This window comes from Urocampus carinirostris, chromosome 17 (assembly GCF_059441175.1).
Source record: "Urocampus carinirostris isolate Australia breed hairy pipefish chromosome 17, RoL_Ucar_1.0, whole genome shotgun sequence".
Classification (NCBI taxonomy): domain Eukaryota; kingdom Metazoa; phylum Chordata; class Actinopteri; order Syngnathiformes; family Syngnathidae; genus Urocampus; species Urocampus carinirostris.
In genome coordinates this window covers 26,845,464-26,862,046 of record NC_142365.1, presented here as the reverse complement: position 1 = coordinate 26,862,046, position 16,583 = coordinate 26,845,464, and the positions used below count along the sequence as shown (strand labels likewise).

The 16,583-nt window shown below is 38.2% G+C and overlaps 1 protein-coding gene, 1 long non-coding RNA gene and 1 other non-coding gene across 6 annotated transcripts in view; 2 read left to right on the top strand and 1 right to left on the bottom strand.

Annotated features, from left to right (window-relative positions):
- tmem132e (transmembrane protein 132E) overlaps nucleotides 1–16,583 on the top strand; it is a 508,399-nt gene that overhangs the window by 418,575 nt on the left and 73,241 nt on the right. For all 4 annotated transcript variants that reach the window (XM_088320489.1, XM_088320488.1, XM_088320487.1 and 1 more), the window contains exon 3: nucleotides 3,366–3,506. In XM_088320489.1, the coding sequence (XP_088176615.1) occupies nucleotides 3,366–3,506 (141 nt within the window). The remainder of the gene's footprint in view (nucleotides 1–3,365; nucleotides 3,507–16,583) is intronic.
- Nucleotides 12,357–12,542, top strand: LOC148349671 (U2 spliceosomal RNA). Its single transcript, XR_015847473.1, has one exon. It is a non-coding gene; the product is annotated as a U2 spliceosomal RNA (small nuclear RNA).
- Nucleotides 12,393–16,306, bottom strand: LOC148349670 (uncharacterized). The gene is made up of 3 exons (XR_015847201.1): nucleotides 16,207–16,306; nucleotides 15,032–15,093; nucleotides 12,393–12,421 (listed from the first exon to the last, which is right to left on the bottom strand). It is a non-coding gene; the product is annotated as an uncharacterized LOC148349670 (long non-coding RNA).

Sequence of the window (16,583 nt, the reverse complement as noted above, 5' to 3'; positions counted from 1 at the left end):
AATAAACACTCTGCAGATTGCATACAAAAAAATAAAACATGTATATGCAGTTTAAGGGACAGTGTGTAATATTTAGTGCCTCCTAGTGGTAAAACTTTCATTCAGTAAAGTAAAAAAAACATGAACTACCATACCCATCTTAATTTTCATGGCAAAAAAAAATCATAGTTTGAGATATAGTGTCGCCACCCTGTTTGTCTGCCGTCATGCTACCTGCTGTGGCACTGGTTTTCGTTTGCATTAGGCAACAGTGTCATCTAGTAGTCAAATATTACACATTGGGACTTTTAAAATCCCCTTGAACATTTTACGTTCTTGGAGGGAAAAAAAATCGGAAATGACAAAGTTATAGTACAGCAAAGACGTGGACATTTCTATTCCTAACCTTAAGGGTTAATCGATACAGTTGTGCAATAAAGCGTCAAGTTTATTTCTAAAATTATGATTGTCAAAGAAATTTGTAAAGGTTTTGTAAAAATAGAAAAAAAATATTCAGCACTTTTATTTGTTTAACAAATCCCTGAGCCTGCAAATTGGGTTTGTTCTCTGCTTTTAATGTATCAAAAAGTATTTGATGAATGCATGAATAAATAAAGGTTTGTGATTTTTGACTATTAGGGCACATTTTTAGAATGTAACACCAGTGAAATACAATAATAATAATAATTTCCTTTGTATTGTCATTCTTTGTAACAATGTACACAGAACGAAATGTCGATACACCTGACCCGTTGTAGCGAGCCGATGCAGCCGCAGCCAACAGAGGGCGCCGCCATTTTTACCAATGTTATAAGTCTTAGGTATGACTCGGCCGAGGCGCGAACCAGCGACCTCCCAGTCTCAAAGCGGGCGCCCTACCACAAGGCATTACTCTACTGCTTTCTTCACAATATTGGGGTAACTACTGGATATATAATTAACGGATGCGGTGTACCATTGCAATAAAACGGGGTAGTCGTTCGCTCACTTTTGAGTTGATTATATCGCCTCCCTTTGTTCATGTTTCATTTTTTCCGAGATGATATCGAACATAAGACTATTTGTTAAGCGTTACATATTTCCGTTTCATCTAATTTCTGTGCCTCATCTCTAATGAGAGGTGCAACAACAAGAAACAATCTTCTAATAGCTGCAACCTGTGACGGATGCTTCTGCCTAATGTTTTCAGTCGAATAAAAAGAGGATTACAGAGCCCCCGGAAATATTTCTAGATTAATGTTATGCATTCATTCAGGAGACAAAATAACACGTTTTCGCTTCATAATGAACAGCCGTGAACAATGAGCCTTATCATACCACCTTTAAAAAGAAGTCTGGCAACTCATGCCGTGGGACAATTGCTTGGCAGCTCTTTGTTCTCCATGCTACAGTGTTGACATTTCTTGAGCAATGATTGGCGTTCTGTTGGTATATGTGTCAAATACAAAGACTAAACCAAGCTATGAGCCCAACATGGGTCAAAACATCTATGTCACTGTGTACTTTTAGAAACTGCTTTAAAGTACAAGCATTTTTTGGTACTTTTCTAAGATGGCCATCAAATATTCCAAATAGTAATACAAAATGCTACTTGAATCAGAAAAAAGAACCACACAAATGTTCTCCTCAATTAAGCTTCATCGAGAACTTATTTGAAAGAACAGTGAGTATTATTTGACCACTACATGTTGCTGTATTGTGTTGTGCAACCAAAAATGAGTGCTAAATGCCACAAAGACTCATAGTGACCAAAAAAACCTATTTTTCTTGTCATTGTTTACCCCGGCCTGTCAAAAAATTGCTTTTTGGTTACTCGTAGCCGAAAGATAGTGGAAAGTCATGTCAGCCTCCTTAAGGTGAGGCTCATTTTTAAGTGAAATTAATGTAAGTTTCATGACCTACTAGTACTTTATAAAATTCATGTTTAAGTATTGTTTTTATTATTTTCAATATTGTATATTTTAATTTTTGTTTTCTTTTAATGAATGATGGATTTTTTAACCAGACGCCAAACAATTCACAATGTCCTCTTTACTCTTCTTCTTTTTCCTCTGAGATAGATAAACGACAAATGAAGCACCAGCACAATCGCAATTGATTTAGAGACACAGAAATGAACGTATTACTTTCGTGCAAAAATTGAGTTAATCACATATTACCTTATCATCAGGCTCATGAAAAAATAAAATGATAAAACACATCAATTAAATTAAAATTCTTAGAGGGCTGCTCGGCAGCTGAGTGGTTGGCGCGTCCGCGGCGCAGTTTTTGAGGTCATGTCATTGAACTCTCCTGTGTGGAGTTTGCATGTTCTCCCCGTTCTTGCGTGGATTTCCTTCGGGCACTCCAGTTTCCCCCACCTTCCAAAAACGGGTTAATTGGTCGGTCCAAATTGTCCCTTGGTGTGAATGAGCGAGTGAGTTGTCTGTCTCTGTGTGCCCTGCGAGTGGCTGGCAACCATTTCAGGGTGTCCCCTGCCCACTGCCCGAAGATGGCTGGGATGGGCTCCAGCCCCCACGCGACCCTACTGAGGATAAGCGGTGCAGTTAATGGATGGATGGATAGAATTCTTAGAAAAAATTATACAGTGATTAAATCACATTAATTCAAATACAATAACTTTTCATCGGGAACAAAAGTTGCACAAACCGTTCCCTGATAAAATTCTGATTGATTCCCGTTTTTATGCTTAAATAGAAGAAAAGGAAATAGAATACTTTTTCTAACACTGAGTGTTGAGCGTTGTACCAAAATGTGAATAACTCGTTTTGCATCTGTTAAATAATAAACCTTCCTGTGGGGGACTAACGTTTAGCAATGCTAAATTAGCAAACTAGCTTGGTTAGATGTTCCTATGATTAATACTTCCATTTTTTGGTTTATAGTATTTCCACTGTAAAATGCAAACCGGATTATAAGGCACACGACCCAAAAATGGTCTTTTGTCACATATTTTTTATATATAGGGAACCCTTAAACCACCTTGAATTGAGTTTACAGTAAGAGCTTCTGTGCGCATGGGTATATTTTAAGTTTTTGGAGTTGTATAAAATACCTGTACGTAGTCACTGCTCACATCTGTTGCTAGCACTCTGAAAGTGAAGAACAGAGGAGCCGTCCCTCATTTGATCTCAAGAAAACGCACCGGAGACACCGTCTGACCCGAGAAACGTTGCAGCCTTTTCCGCTATAGTTTATCTCTCCTGCTGACGTCGCCATTCATCTCACTTATTGATTCATCCGCAGAATTGCTTTGGCCATGACGCCGAAGCACGGAGGCGGGAGGTCGCTAGCAGCCACGGGCACTGACCTCCGACCCATCTTATAAATCATCTCCTGTAATAAAATCTTACTGTGTTTTTTTCTTTTTTTCTCCTAACCCATAGGGTTAAAGCAAAGAAAGGGGTGAACCTGATCCAAACCAAGTCCAAGAGCGCCCAGTGGAAGGTGGACTGGGAGGTTCTGTCTGGTGCCAAGCATTCTATCACCACTATTGACGTCAACAAGAGTAAAGGAGTCAAGCAAGGGTGAGTCCATATTGTCATAATTCTAACTCACTGACTGCAATTGACAGTCATAGATGTCAAACATCCAATATGTTCTGTTTTACTGGGATCTGGTAGAATACGAAATGTTTTTATTGCCATTGATACCAACGTTATTAATTAGACATGGCACTTCAAGCTTCCCATGTAATAAAGACCTAAAGTACCATATGATAGGAACTTCTTTAATTACATTAAAACTATCTAAAACCACACAAGACATCAGTGCTTTCTTCACCTCACTAGAATGATGCTTGATCCTACTAAAATGGAAGTCCTCAGTCCCTCCATCTCACACTATGTGGAATAAATGTACCCTTCAGTACTTTCATTTACAAAAAATAGATTTGTAGACTCTGACTATATAAAAATGAGTAGTAAACATTTGTGTTTTGGTCACTTTGACTCAAAATAGTTTGTACATTTGATTTTACTTTTTAGCATTCGTTTTTCCGTTGCACTACATGATACAGTAGTGGTAAGAGGCAAGTCCTTAAGCCCAAACCTAAAATGTTAATCGTTGGCGCACCATGGCGCGCTAGGCGGGGAAAACTGAATCCGTTGCGCAGCTACTACATCGCGTAACGCCAAGTAAACAAACAAGATGATGGGTGGATAATTGAAATAAAAAAATACAAAAAAGTTAGCAAGAGAGAAGCCTGTCCATTTGTGTTTTCTTCGGGCTTGGTCCCTCAAATAAAATTTATTGGTCGGGCTCGGAATGGGTCTGGCTTTAATACCTGCAGGGTCAAGTCGGGCTGGATTTTTTACGCTCGGTCTTACCTCGACATAGAGCGACATTTAGTGGTCAAAAAATATACACTATGCCTTTAAGAGAAAAACAGTCATTCTAACAATTTTGAGAGTCCTTAATTTTTAATGTGTTTATTAAACATAATTTCCTAATCAAAAAGTTGCTGCCCCTCCAATCAAAATTAAAAAAATTAATAATAATAATAATAATAATAATAGTAATAATATGAGAATTTTACTATACAAATTAACAATTCAGTTTATATACCTTTGCGAGGTTTTTTTGCAATGAGATTAGAATGTAATAAAAACTTGAAGAGAAAAATAAGATAGAAGATTGTAGGATAAATACGCAAAAATAGAGATTTCCAAAAAGTCGCAAGAAACAGATTTTCAGTTTTTTGCGCTTGTTTAGGGTGGTTATGGCCAAGAAGAATAAACTGTCTCTGATCCGTTTAGTCCTCATTTTAGAGGACCTATATTGCAGGTGCGTCAAACAGGCGGCCCGCGGGCCGGACCAGGCCCGCTAAGGGATTGAATCCGGCCCGCAAGACAACGCTGAGGGAAGCGCAAGAAAAAAAACAGCTGCAGGTTAAACTATGTCCACTTTATGTTGCCATAGCCAGGTGCCCCTCACAAATGCTGTATTTGTATTTCTCTTCCTCTCTCCCTCTCTCTCTCTGTCTCTCTCTTCCTCCCTTTTGTTCTCTCTCTCTTCCCCCCTTTTTCTCTCACTCTCTCTATCGCTCTCTGTCTCTTTCACACTGTCTCTCTTTTTCTCTTTCTTTGTTCCTCTTTGTCTCTTTCATTCTCTGTGTCTTTTTACCTTCTTTTGCTCTCTCGTCCTTTTTTCATTTCCTCTCTCTTTTCTTTCTTTCTCTTTCTTGCTTTCCCCTTTTCTTTCTCTCCTTTACTCTTTCTCTCCTTCTCTCCTACTCTTTTCATCTCTTTCTATTTCTCTTTGGATTTCATTCCCCCTCTCTCACTAAATCTCTTTTTCTCTCTTGTTTCTCACAATTTCTTTTCTCTCTTTCTTTTTCTTTCTTTTTTTCTTTCTTTCCTTGTCCCACCCTCTCTACTTTTCTCTCCCTCTCTTTCTCTTATTTCTTTCTCTCTAATCTACTAGTCCGGAATGTTTGTTCTATCGTGTGGCCCCCAAGTTAAAATGAGTTTGACACCCTTGCTATCGGCAGCAGGATTACGTTTTTCTAATGTACTGTAAAGAAAGAGAGATCAGGATGTTTTTTCAATATTTTTTCATTGCAGCTTCCACAGTGGTATGATTTGAATAAAATACATTTAAAATCCCAAAATGTTTACCCCCTGATGTATCATTCTGAATTGCGCTTATTTATTTATTTATTTTTTTGTCTTTCTATTTTATTTTCCGCCTCGTTCGGGAGTCGGATAAGGTGACTGACAACGTGGCGAAGACTCCTGACGTTAGCGCTTGTCAGAGAGCGGTAATTATGTCAGCGGCTTCAGGGCGTTAAAAAAAAGAAAACTTGGCTTATCCATTATTTAGACGACAAGGCAAGAAGGCGTCGCGACACCTGCCTTTGACACGGAACATGTGCAGAGACAAGCGCACTCCAATAGCGGCTCTTCGTGTTATTATTTGTGTTACAGCCAATGCCGGCTGCGTTTTTAAAACATTTTATAATAGCAGCAGTTTGAACCTGGAATAGATGACTTTGTATGTGAAGCAGTTTTTAAATATGAACTTAAATTGTTACGATTGTGCTCAGAAGTTTTATTGCTTGTATTTTCTATTATTTGTAATTAACAGATGGGGATTTTACTTGATTTAATTATAATCTTAATTCAATCAAACATATCATCTCAATGAAGATCAATAATAAAACATCATTTGGTTCTAAATTAACATCGAAATGAAGATGTCATGGCAATGCGTCATAACAAGTCTTATTGCATCTCATGTTGGCACAATTACCAATATCATCCATCCATTCATTGTCCGCACCGCTTATCCTGAGTAGGGTCGCGGGGGAGCTGGGTTTTGAATAACCCTCAAAATTAAAGTCTTGGCATTACAGTGGAACCTCGGTTCTCGACCATAATCCGTTCCAGAACCCTGTTCGAAAACCGATTTGGTTGATCACGGAAAATCGTTTTTCCCATTAAAAGTAATGTAAAATCGTTTTAATCCGTTCCAACACCCTAAATGTTTACCATGACCGTAAACATGAAGCTAACCCAGGCTAATCGTACGTTCGCGTTATCGTAATCTTCCGTACGAAAGATTACGCTAACATGAACGTGTAAAAATTTAAAAAAATCAGGTCGTTTACACGTCATGTAGCACCCGGGTCTCCACAACAAGTGGTGAGCGGTTAAAGGATAAAGAAAAGAATTATGAATAGGATTTCTTACCTTTGTGGTCCTCAGCAGAAGCCATGCTGTATGTATAGCAAGATCGGAAACTCGCACACCTTCTTCATATTTTGCTATTATTTCTTTCTTAAATGCAATAGTTGTACGCACTACTCTTCTTTTTTCACCTGTAGCAACTTTGCTGATTGCACCGAACTTCTTCCGAGGCATAATTAGGGGTTAAAACACTCCGTTCACCGATATTCAAAACGAAAGCAAAAAGAAGTGCGCGCTCACGTGACAACAGTTCTTCACGAGGGGTGGGGGCAATCTACACCCGTACGCCGCTCAGCATCGCCCCTAGCGTACCGGCGTTCGAACTCTGATTTTGAATGAAAAGCGCGGCAAGAATTTCTCGAAATTTTTAGTCGAGAACCGATTTGTTCGAACTGAGAGGCGTTCGAAAACCGAGGTTCCACTCTACCTCGAAAGAAGTCTAAGTGCACCTATGATTCATTGCTGAATTTTATCATAAAATGTTGGCACAATTAACAATACCATCACATCATCGATGAACAATCATAAAATATCACTAGGTTCTAAATTAACTTTAAAATGAAGTTGTATTGACATTATCTCAAAACTCTCTCAAAATACACCAATGAAGAATGATCTTAAAATATAATTTTGTTCTAAATTAACATCAAAATGTATGTATTGACATTGTCTCAAAAGAAAAGTCTTGAGTGCACCTATGATCCTTTGCTGAATTTTATCCTAAAATGTTGGCATGATTTACAATATCACGTCAACGAAGAACTATTACAAAATATATGATGGTTTTAAATTAACATTTAATTAGTTGTATCAAAAAATGTTGGCACGATTAACAATATTGTCATGTAAAAGATGGACAATTATATAGATGTCTCTGCATTGTCTCACAACTAAAGTTTAAGTGTAACTATGATAATTTGCCGATTTTTCTCTTATCATTAACATAAAAATAAAGGTTCCCTGTCATTGTTTTAAATTACCCCTACGTGCACCATGATACTTTGCTGTATGTTATGATACATTTTCGCATAAACATTCATTCGTTCTAAATAAACATCAAAAAAACAAAAATCTCTGAATTTTATTATGAAATGTTGGCACGATAACCAAAATCATCACGTCAACAAAGAATAATCATCGATTGGGTCTGAATTACCATCAAAATGAAGATGTCTTGGCCTTGTCTCAGGACACATCTAAGTGCATCTAGGATGTTTGCTGCATTTATCATTAAATATTGCCATGATTAACAATAATAACAGATCCACGGAGAATGATCCTAAAACATCATTTAGTTCCAAATTAACATCCATATCGATATGTCTTAGACTTATCTTTTGAGACAATGCTAAGTGCACCGATGATCCTATGCTAAATTTTATCGTAAAATTTTGGCACGATTTACAATATCACGTCAATGAAGAACAATCATAAAAATTAAGATTTTTTGGGGGCGTTGTCTCAAAACAAAAGTCATACGTACGACTATGATTATTTTATTTTATCATAAAATCTTTGCACGATTAACAATATCACGTCAAGTGAAGTCGTGTTTATTTGTAAAGACAAAGTACAACCATGAAACATCAATTTGTTCTAAATTTTCTTCAAAATGTAGAGGTCTTTACATTGTCTCAAAACTAAAGTGCAACTATGATAATTTCATGAGTTGTGTCATAAAATGTTGGCATGTGAAATATGGACAATCATTAAACATCTAACAAGCCTACTTACAACAACGACAGTTAGTTCTTTGTTCCTCTGGAGTCGTCGAATTTCGTTGTCACAGCATATCCCATGTTGTAACAATGACAATAAAGGCATATTCTATTCTATTCTATCAAAATTAAGATGTTTTAGCATCGTCTCAAAACACGTTTAAGTTCCTCTACGACCCTTTGCTGAATTAACAATATCATATGATCAACGAGGCGCAATCATTAAACATTAATTTGAACTAAACATTTTTCGAAATGTAGAGGTCTTTACATTTTCTTAAAACTAAAGTCCAAGTGCACCTATCATAATTTGCTGGATTTTATCATAACCCTTTGGCGCAATTAAAAATAAAATTTCCTCAACAAAGAACAATCATAAAATACAATTTGGTTTTGAATTAATATAATGAAGATGCGTGGCGTTGTGTTAAAAATTAAGTCTAAGTTTACCCATGATTTTTTTCAAAGAAAAAGTAACACAGCATTTTGGCACGATTAACAATATAGTCTGCTCAACAAAGAACAGTCATACAGCATAAATTTGTTCTAAATTGACATCAAAATAAAGATGTCTTTGCATTGTCTCAAAACATATTTTCAGAATTTTATCATAGATACAATTTAGAACTTTCACTTCAACAAAGACAAGCGGGACAATTCCTTGGTTTTCCAGGTTCGTATATCAGTATTGCCTTTGATCTTTTGCCATTTAATTTGTCATTACTCATGTCAGGGAGTACTTGCCCCAGACACACCACAGGAAATGGTGCCTCTGACCCTAGTGGTTAAGGGGGTTCAACCAACCGACCAACCAACGTGATGGTGGGACAGCGGTTGAGTTGTTAGCGCGCAGCCTCTCGATGTGGAGGTCCAGTGTTTGATTCCAGCTACCGCGGCCTCCCTGTGTGAAGTTTGCATGTTCTCCCTGTGCCTGGATTTACTCCGGGTGTGCAGGTTTCCTCCCACATTCCAAAAACATGCATGTTAAGTAAATTGGCCGGTCCAGATTGTCCCTAGGTGTGAATGAGTGAGTGATTTGTATGTCTCTGTGTGCCCTGCGACTGGCTGGCAACCAGCTCAGGGTGTCCCTTGCCCAGCTGGGATGAGCTTCAGCAGTTCCTGCGACCCTAGTAAGGATAATGGAATGCAAAATGGATGGATGGATGTCAGCAAGAATAAGAAGCAAAAAAATGCTAAATAATATTTTAGTTAAGGTGCACTTTCATTGACTTAGCTATGTTGTTATGTTTCATATGTTCCCCTTTTGGAATAATTGATGTCAATAAATAGGAGCAGTGAAAAAAAAAAAACTCTTACTGAAAAAAATAATTAAAGTTACTTTGTCGTCTCCAAACACAAGTATTTTACAGAGGTGATTTTATATGTTCACGGTCCTTGATGTTTTGCTTAATTCGGGGTTGATTATGATCAGAACTCTTCTTTGCAAAAGAATAACTGAAAAAAATCAATCAGTTGCACTCACTTAACATCCATTAAGTGTGTTCCAACGATTTCCTGGCAAATTATATAATTTCTTTCTTTGATCTTGTTGAATGTTATCATCATTTTATTGTGCTAACCCTTCAAAAAGAACACATTCTGTTCAATTACTCAGGTCAAGTCATGTCATGTTTATTTGTATAGCCCTTAATCACAAAGAGTCTCAAAGGGCTGCATAGACCACAGAATATTGCAAACCACAGACTATTATGACACCATCCCCTCATCTAAAACCTACACGAGGGCAAATAATACACATATTATCAACATAAAATATAGGTCATACATATGCCATAGAGTAGAAGTGCGTTTTAAGCTTAGAGTTAAACATTTCCACTGAGGTTGCAGATGGAATCTCAGGGGGAAGAGCATTCCACAGCACCGGGGCCCGGATGGAGAACGCTCACGAACCTGCGGATCTCTTTTTGGCTCTGGGATCAATTAATGTGTTAGAAAATGTTAGGCAGATTCCAGCTGAAAACATTATTTAGTGTGTATCTTTAATTTGATGAGAATTGAGTAGAATTTTAGCAATAATAGTCACACAGTTTCTTCTGAAAGAAGAAAAGGCGACAAAATCTTCTGAAAGAGCAACAAAGGCGAGATGTGCTGGCATTGACCCAGAAGAATTTTTTAGTGTTTTGCACTGAATTCTAGTCACTGGAGATTTATCATGTCTTTGATCTTTTGCTGAATTGACACGCTCACTTTTCAAAGAACAAATGCTGATGAATTCATTGGCTTGAAAATAACATCAAAGAAAAGATACCAGGCATTGTCTTCAACACATATGTGTGTGTCTCGCTGAATTCTCGTCACCAAATCTAATTAGTGCTTTTGATCTTTCTCAGATTTTGAATATTACATTTAATTAAAGCAGCTCAAGAACAAAAACTGTCAAATTTATTAGTTCTAAAAGAACATAAAAGTAAAGGGTCGGTTTTTTTTTATCAACGTTTGTGAATCTCGTACTGTAACAAGTTGCTGTGAATCCTACAAGGAAAATAACGCAGAATCTTTAAATTGTTATTTAAATTTTGGCAACAGCAGATTACAGTGACATGTTAAATGGCTTTGTGATTAAATACTGTCAAATCTAAAGGTTATGTGCATTACAAGTCAATACTGTAAAAAGGGTTGGAAATCTTTTGAAACCTCACAGTTTGATAATGATTACGATTATATGGGTACGACTCTGATCAATAAACAATGACACTGGCCAACAGTTATTTACTTTCAAATATTGAAAAAATTTGTCTGATCTGATTAAGGACCTTTTTGCACTGTCGAATCAGAAAATAGCATCCGTTTCCATAAGGTCTGGCTCGTGTACTAAAAATCTGACAGTGTGACAAAATTAATAAAAAAAAAAAAAAAATTGCCATCATCAGCTAATTTTGTCAGAACCAGAACAAATGGTAGACCCAATCGCATAACGTTTACTCACAAGTTTATTGAGATATACAGGAAAAAACCACACGGCAGCGATCCGGTGCTCGCTGGACGAGAGAAGCAGGCCGCTCACGGGATCGGAACGTGTCCGGAATGCGCAAGTGGATCTCCCGGAACGGGAGACTGTAGCGTGGTCAAATGGGGAAAACGGGTGGTTAGCCGGGACGGGAGATCATAACATGGTCGGGGTCAAAAAACGGGTTGTAGCCGGAGACAAACCGGGAGATCAGGAACAGACGAGTGGGATACGGGTGATAAAATGGGACCGACGGGAGTCAGAGTCAAAATGCTTGCCTTGTGTAAACATTGTTTCGCTGACGGACTGACCAGGCAAGTGAAAGCACTGAGCTTAAATAGGAGGGGGAACCAATCAGGTAACCAGCCGCAGCTGGCGCCAAACGAGCAGGCAGAGGTGAGTGTAATGACTAATCATGACAAATTTTCCTGCATCCTACATCGTTATAAGTAAAGTTTTTAAGAAAAAAATATGTTTGCCCAACATATATATTGATAGAAACATTTATTATTGTAAACTAAATCGTGGACATTAAAAAAATTAAATAAACATAAATTGCATGCTGGATCATCATTGTTGAAAAAAAACAAAAAAATAATAATGAAACTCATCCTGACTGTGAGAAAACAATTTGCTTTCTGGATCAGATAACAAATGCACACAACTAATTTCTTATCAACCTTTGGGTGTAAAGTTCTTTTTTTGTGTGTGTTTTCTTCCCCACACAAAGATTTAAACACTTTTTTCTTTTTAATAACGTTGCTTTTGTAGCAAAGCAAAATAATTGAACTAATTTCTATTACAGTTTGTGCGAACTAAAAAACACACAAAATTACACACAAACACTCATTTAAGCCCAAGTCCCTATTCCAGTACCTGAATGTTAAAAGGTGTTTGATGGATTTTGTATTTCAATTTTTCATGAAAACGTTTCACTGAGTTGTAAATGTCACCTTTACAGTATGTCACAAAAGTGAGTACACCCCTCACAATTGTGTAGATATTTCATCATTATGTTTAATTGAACAATACTTACCTGGCAGGGGAGATACCATGATCATGAAGACCTGTGGACAATAAATGGCACTAAGTTTGATTTTTGCAATCCGGAGATGGAATAAGAGCTTGCTCTGTCCATTCCACGCATCGGCCCTGTATTGCAGTACCTGCGGGAACGGTGCATTCGCACTGATCGCTGCATGGCTCTGTGGCTAGGACCTTGACTCGGCCTCTTGGCTGAGACAAGTGTCTCGGCCCCTTGGCTTTGTAGCGTATTATGATTTGACCGATAAAGGATAATGGATAATTGATAAAGATTATAGAACAATAAACCTTACAAAATCCCTCCCCCCCACACTGAAGAAACATTACTTTCACACAATTAAAGGTAGTCTGTTTAGAACTTACAAAGCTGTGTAAATGTATTTTCCCCCTCAAAAAAACTGAAAATATACCCTTTAGTACTTTAATCCTCCTTGCCACAGATTTCACCTGAGCCTCACAAATTGCCAATGGAATGCTCTTCCACTCCTCCATGACAACATGACTGATATTTAAGATCTTATGCTTCTCCACCTTCCGCTGTGTTTAGATCTGGAGACATGCTTAGCCAGTCCATCCCCTTACCCTTAGCCGCTTTAGAAAAGCCTTGGTAATCTTAGATGTGTATTTGGGGTCTTTGTCAGGCTACACCACCGGCCTGCGACCCAGTTTCTGGAGAGGCGATCATTCCTTGTTCCAGTATTTCACAGTATATGCTTGAGTTCATGTTTTCCTCAAAGAAATACAACTCCCCAACTCCAATTGCACTTACAGTGCATCCGGAAAGCATTCACAGCGCTTCACTTTTTCCACATTTTGTTATGTTACAGCCCCATTCCAAATTGTATTAATTTGATCTCTTATCTCAAAATTCTACACAAAATACTCCATTATGACAATGTGAAAAAGTTTTTTTTTTTACTTTTTTTTAATTTATTAAAAATAGAAAACTAAGAAATCACATTTACATAAGTATTCACAGCCTTTGCCATGAAGCTCAAAATCGAGCTCAGGTGCATCTTTTTTCCACTGATCATCCTTGAGATCTTTCTACATGATTTGGAAAGGCACACACCTGTCTATATAAGGTCCCACAGTTGAGTGTGAATGTCAGAGCACAAACACCAAGCATGAAGTCAAAAGAACTGTCTGTAGACCTGCGAGACAGGATTGTCTTGAGGCACAAATCTGGGGAAGGATACAGAAAAATTTCTACTGCTTTGAAGGTCCCAATGAGCACAGTGGCCTCCATTATTCGAAAATGGAAGACATTTGGACCCACCAGGACTCTTCCTAGAGCTGGCCGGCCTTCTAAACTGAGCGATCGCGGAAGAAGGGCCTTAGTCAGGGAGGTGACCAAGAACCCGATGGTCACTCTGTCAGAGCTCCAGCGTTCCTCTTTGGAGAGAGGAGAGCCTTCCAGAAGGACAACCATCTCTGCAGCAATCCACCAATCAGGCCTGTATGGTAGAGTGGCCAGACGAAAGCCACTCCTTATCAAAAGGAACATGGAAGCTCGTCTGAAATTTGCCAAAAAACACCTGAATGACTCTCAGACCATGAGAAACAATATTCTCTGGTCTGATGAGACAAAGATAGAACTCTTTGGTGTGAATGCCAGGCGCCATGTTTGGAGGAAACCAGGCCCCGCTTATCACCCGGCCAATACCATCCCTACAGTGAAGCATGGGGGTGGCAGCATCATGCTGTGGGGATGTTTTTCAGCAGCAGGAACTGGCAGACTAGTCAGGATAGAAGGAAAAATGAATGCAGCAGTATATAGAGATATCCTGGATGAAAACCTGCTCCAGAGCGCTCTTGACCTCAGGCTGGGGCGAAGGTTCATTTTTCAGCAGGACAACGACCCAAAGCACACAGCCAAGATCTCAAAAGATTGGCTTCAGAACCACTCCGTGAAAGTCCTGGAGTGGCCCAGCTAGAGTCCAGACTTGAATCCAATCGAACATCTCTGGAGAGATCTGAAAATGGCTGTGCACAAACGTCTCCCATCCAACCTGATTGACCTTGAGACTTATTGCAAAGAAGAATGGGCAAAACTGCCTAAACATAGGTGTGCTAAACTTGTGGGATCATATTCAAAAAGACTTGAGGCTGTATTTGCTGCGAAAGGTGGATCAACAAAGTATTAAGCAAAGGCTGTGAATACTTATGTAAATGTGATTTCTTAGTTTTCTATTTTTAATAAATTCAAAAAAAGTAAAAAAAAAAAAAAACGTTTTCACATTGTCATAATGGAGTATTTTGTGTAGAATTTTGAGATAAGAGATTAAATTAATACAATTTGGAATGAGGCTGTAACATAACAAAATGTGGAAAAAGTGAAGCGCTGTGAATACTTTCCGGATGCACTGTATGCAGCCCCAAACCATGACATTCCCAGCACTATGCTTGACCTTAGGCACAGCACAAACATGTTTGTACTCCTGGTTGCCGCCGCACATACTACTTCAGACCAAATAAATGAATCTTTGTCTCATCAGATCAGAGAATACATTTTGAGTAAGCCATGGCTTTTGTTGACAAACTTCTTTTCATTGTCTCAAAGCGTTGTTTTTAGAGATGCTCTTTTAAACATTATAATGAAATCTCTGAATCTGAAGGGTGACAGTACTCACTTTTGTGACATACTGTAGATGTGGCTTGTATCCGCGACTGAAGCTGAATCGTGTTCAAACATCTGTTAAAAAAAAAAAAAACTGGTGTTGTATTATACGGTATGTCTAAACTGAATCCTGTAGGTGGTTTGATAAGACTCAAGGCTTCCCCCAACAGTAATTCGAAACACCACTTGGAACAATGTTAAGACCTTATACGACTAGATATATGGATATTTTGCCTGTGAATAAAAGTGAATAAAACAAGATTTAAACAAGTACACTCGAATAAATAGATGATTATAAGGTGCATTAATTACTAGTAAAAGGTTGATGTCATGTTCTTAAAGAATGGAAAACTAAAACAATTATGACTATATTCTGTGACACATTTCCATATTATGACAGTAGCGGGACTGTGAAAAGTGAACCACATGATGGCGAGGTTTCACTGTATTCGTCTTCGTCAATAATTGATAGACACCATTGGCATACCTTGCGACATACAGATTTTCATCATTTATATACCAAAGGGCTGGAACACATACGTTAGTGGAAAATTCCCAAGGCATCAGCTTCATACCAGTCCGAATCCCACAGGTGATTAGAAAAGACTCAAGAAGGACTCCCTTCGAACAGTAGATCAGAACACATCTTGGAACAATGAAGAGATTATATGGCATTTAAAATAGTGGATATATTGTGGCGACAAGTGAATAAAACAACGATAACATAAGTACATTCAAATATATGGATAAGCATACGGCTCATTGATTACCACTCAACGATTAACATAATTGAAATTTTGAAGTAATGGTTTAAAAGAATGAAAAGGACACATCGCAACTCATAGATTTCCGTTACATGTATATTTATGTATCCAATGAAATGTTTCTTGTCCCAACAAAGCTTGAGCATAATACCTAATAATACTTTAATGCTTCAGTTAACACATACTGAAAAAAATCCCTTTTCTTTTGCTTGGATTCTTGTAAAGAACATTATACCCTTTTTAGCCCCCTCTGGCGTCCTTCCCTTTCATGCTCGGCTAGACTTTACGAGTAAAGCTTAAGGTGTTACAGGAGAATACGCGGTTACTTTAATGCAGTCCCACCCAACCGTTTACCTCTTTCCCCCCAAAAAATAAAACAAAATCAAATTTAAAAAAAAAACCAGACAATCATTCTCCTAAGTACCTCTTAAATTCCCGTCAGGATTATCATTGAAGATGATCCCATCTGTTTTTTCGGCGAGTGTCCTCGCCGTAACCCACCAAGTATCGGGTGCATGTCACGCGCCGCTGACGAAGCGGTTGCGCGCCGCTGATCTCTTCTTTGCTTTGCTCACTTCATTATTCTATTTTCGCCGGACGCACTTTCTCTTTATACCATCACAGGCGCGCTTCATTTATCTTCACTGACCCCTTTGCTTTTTTTCTATACAGCATAGCGGTTGCTCGTGGTTGACGCGTGTGGGCTGATACATTATTGATCGTGGTCAATGGCTGTTCCATATTAATAAAGCCAGGCAGAGAAGGGTAAAAAATAAAAAAAATGAAAACAACCAACAAGGT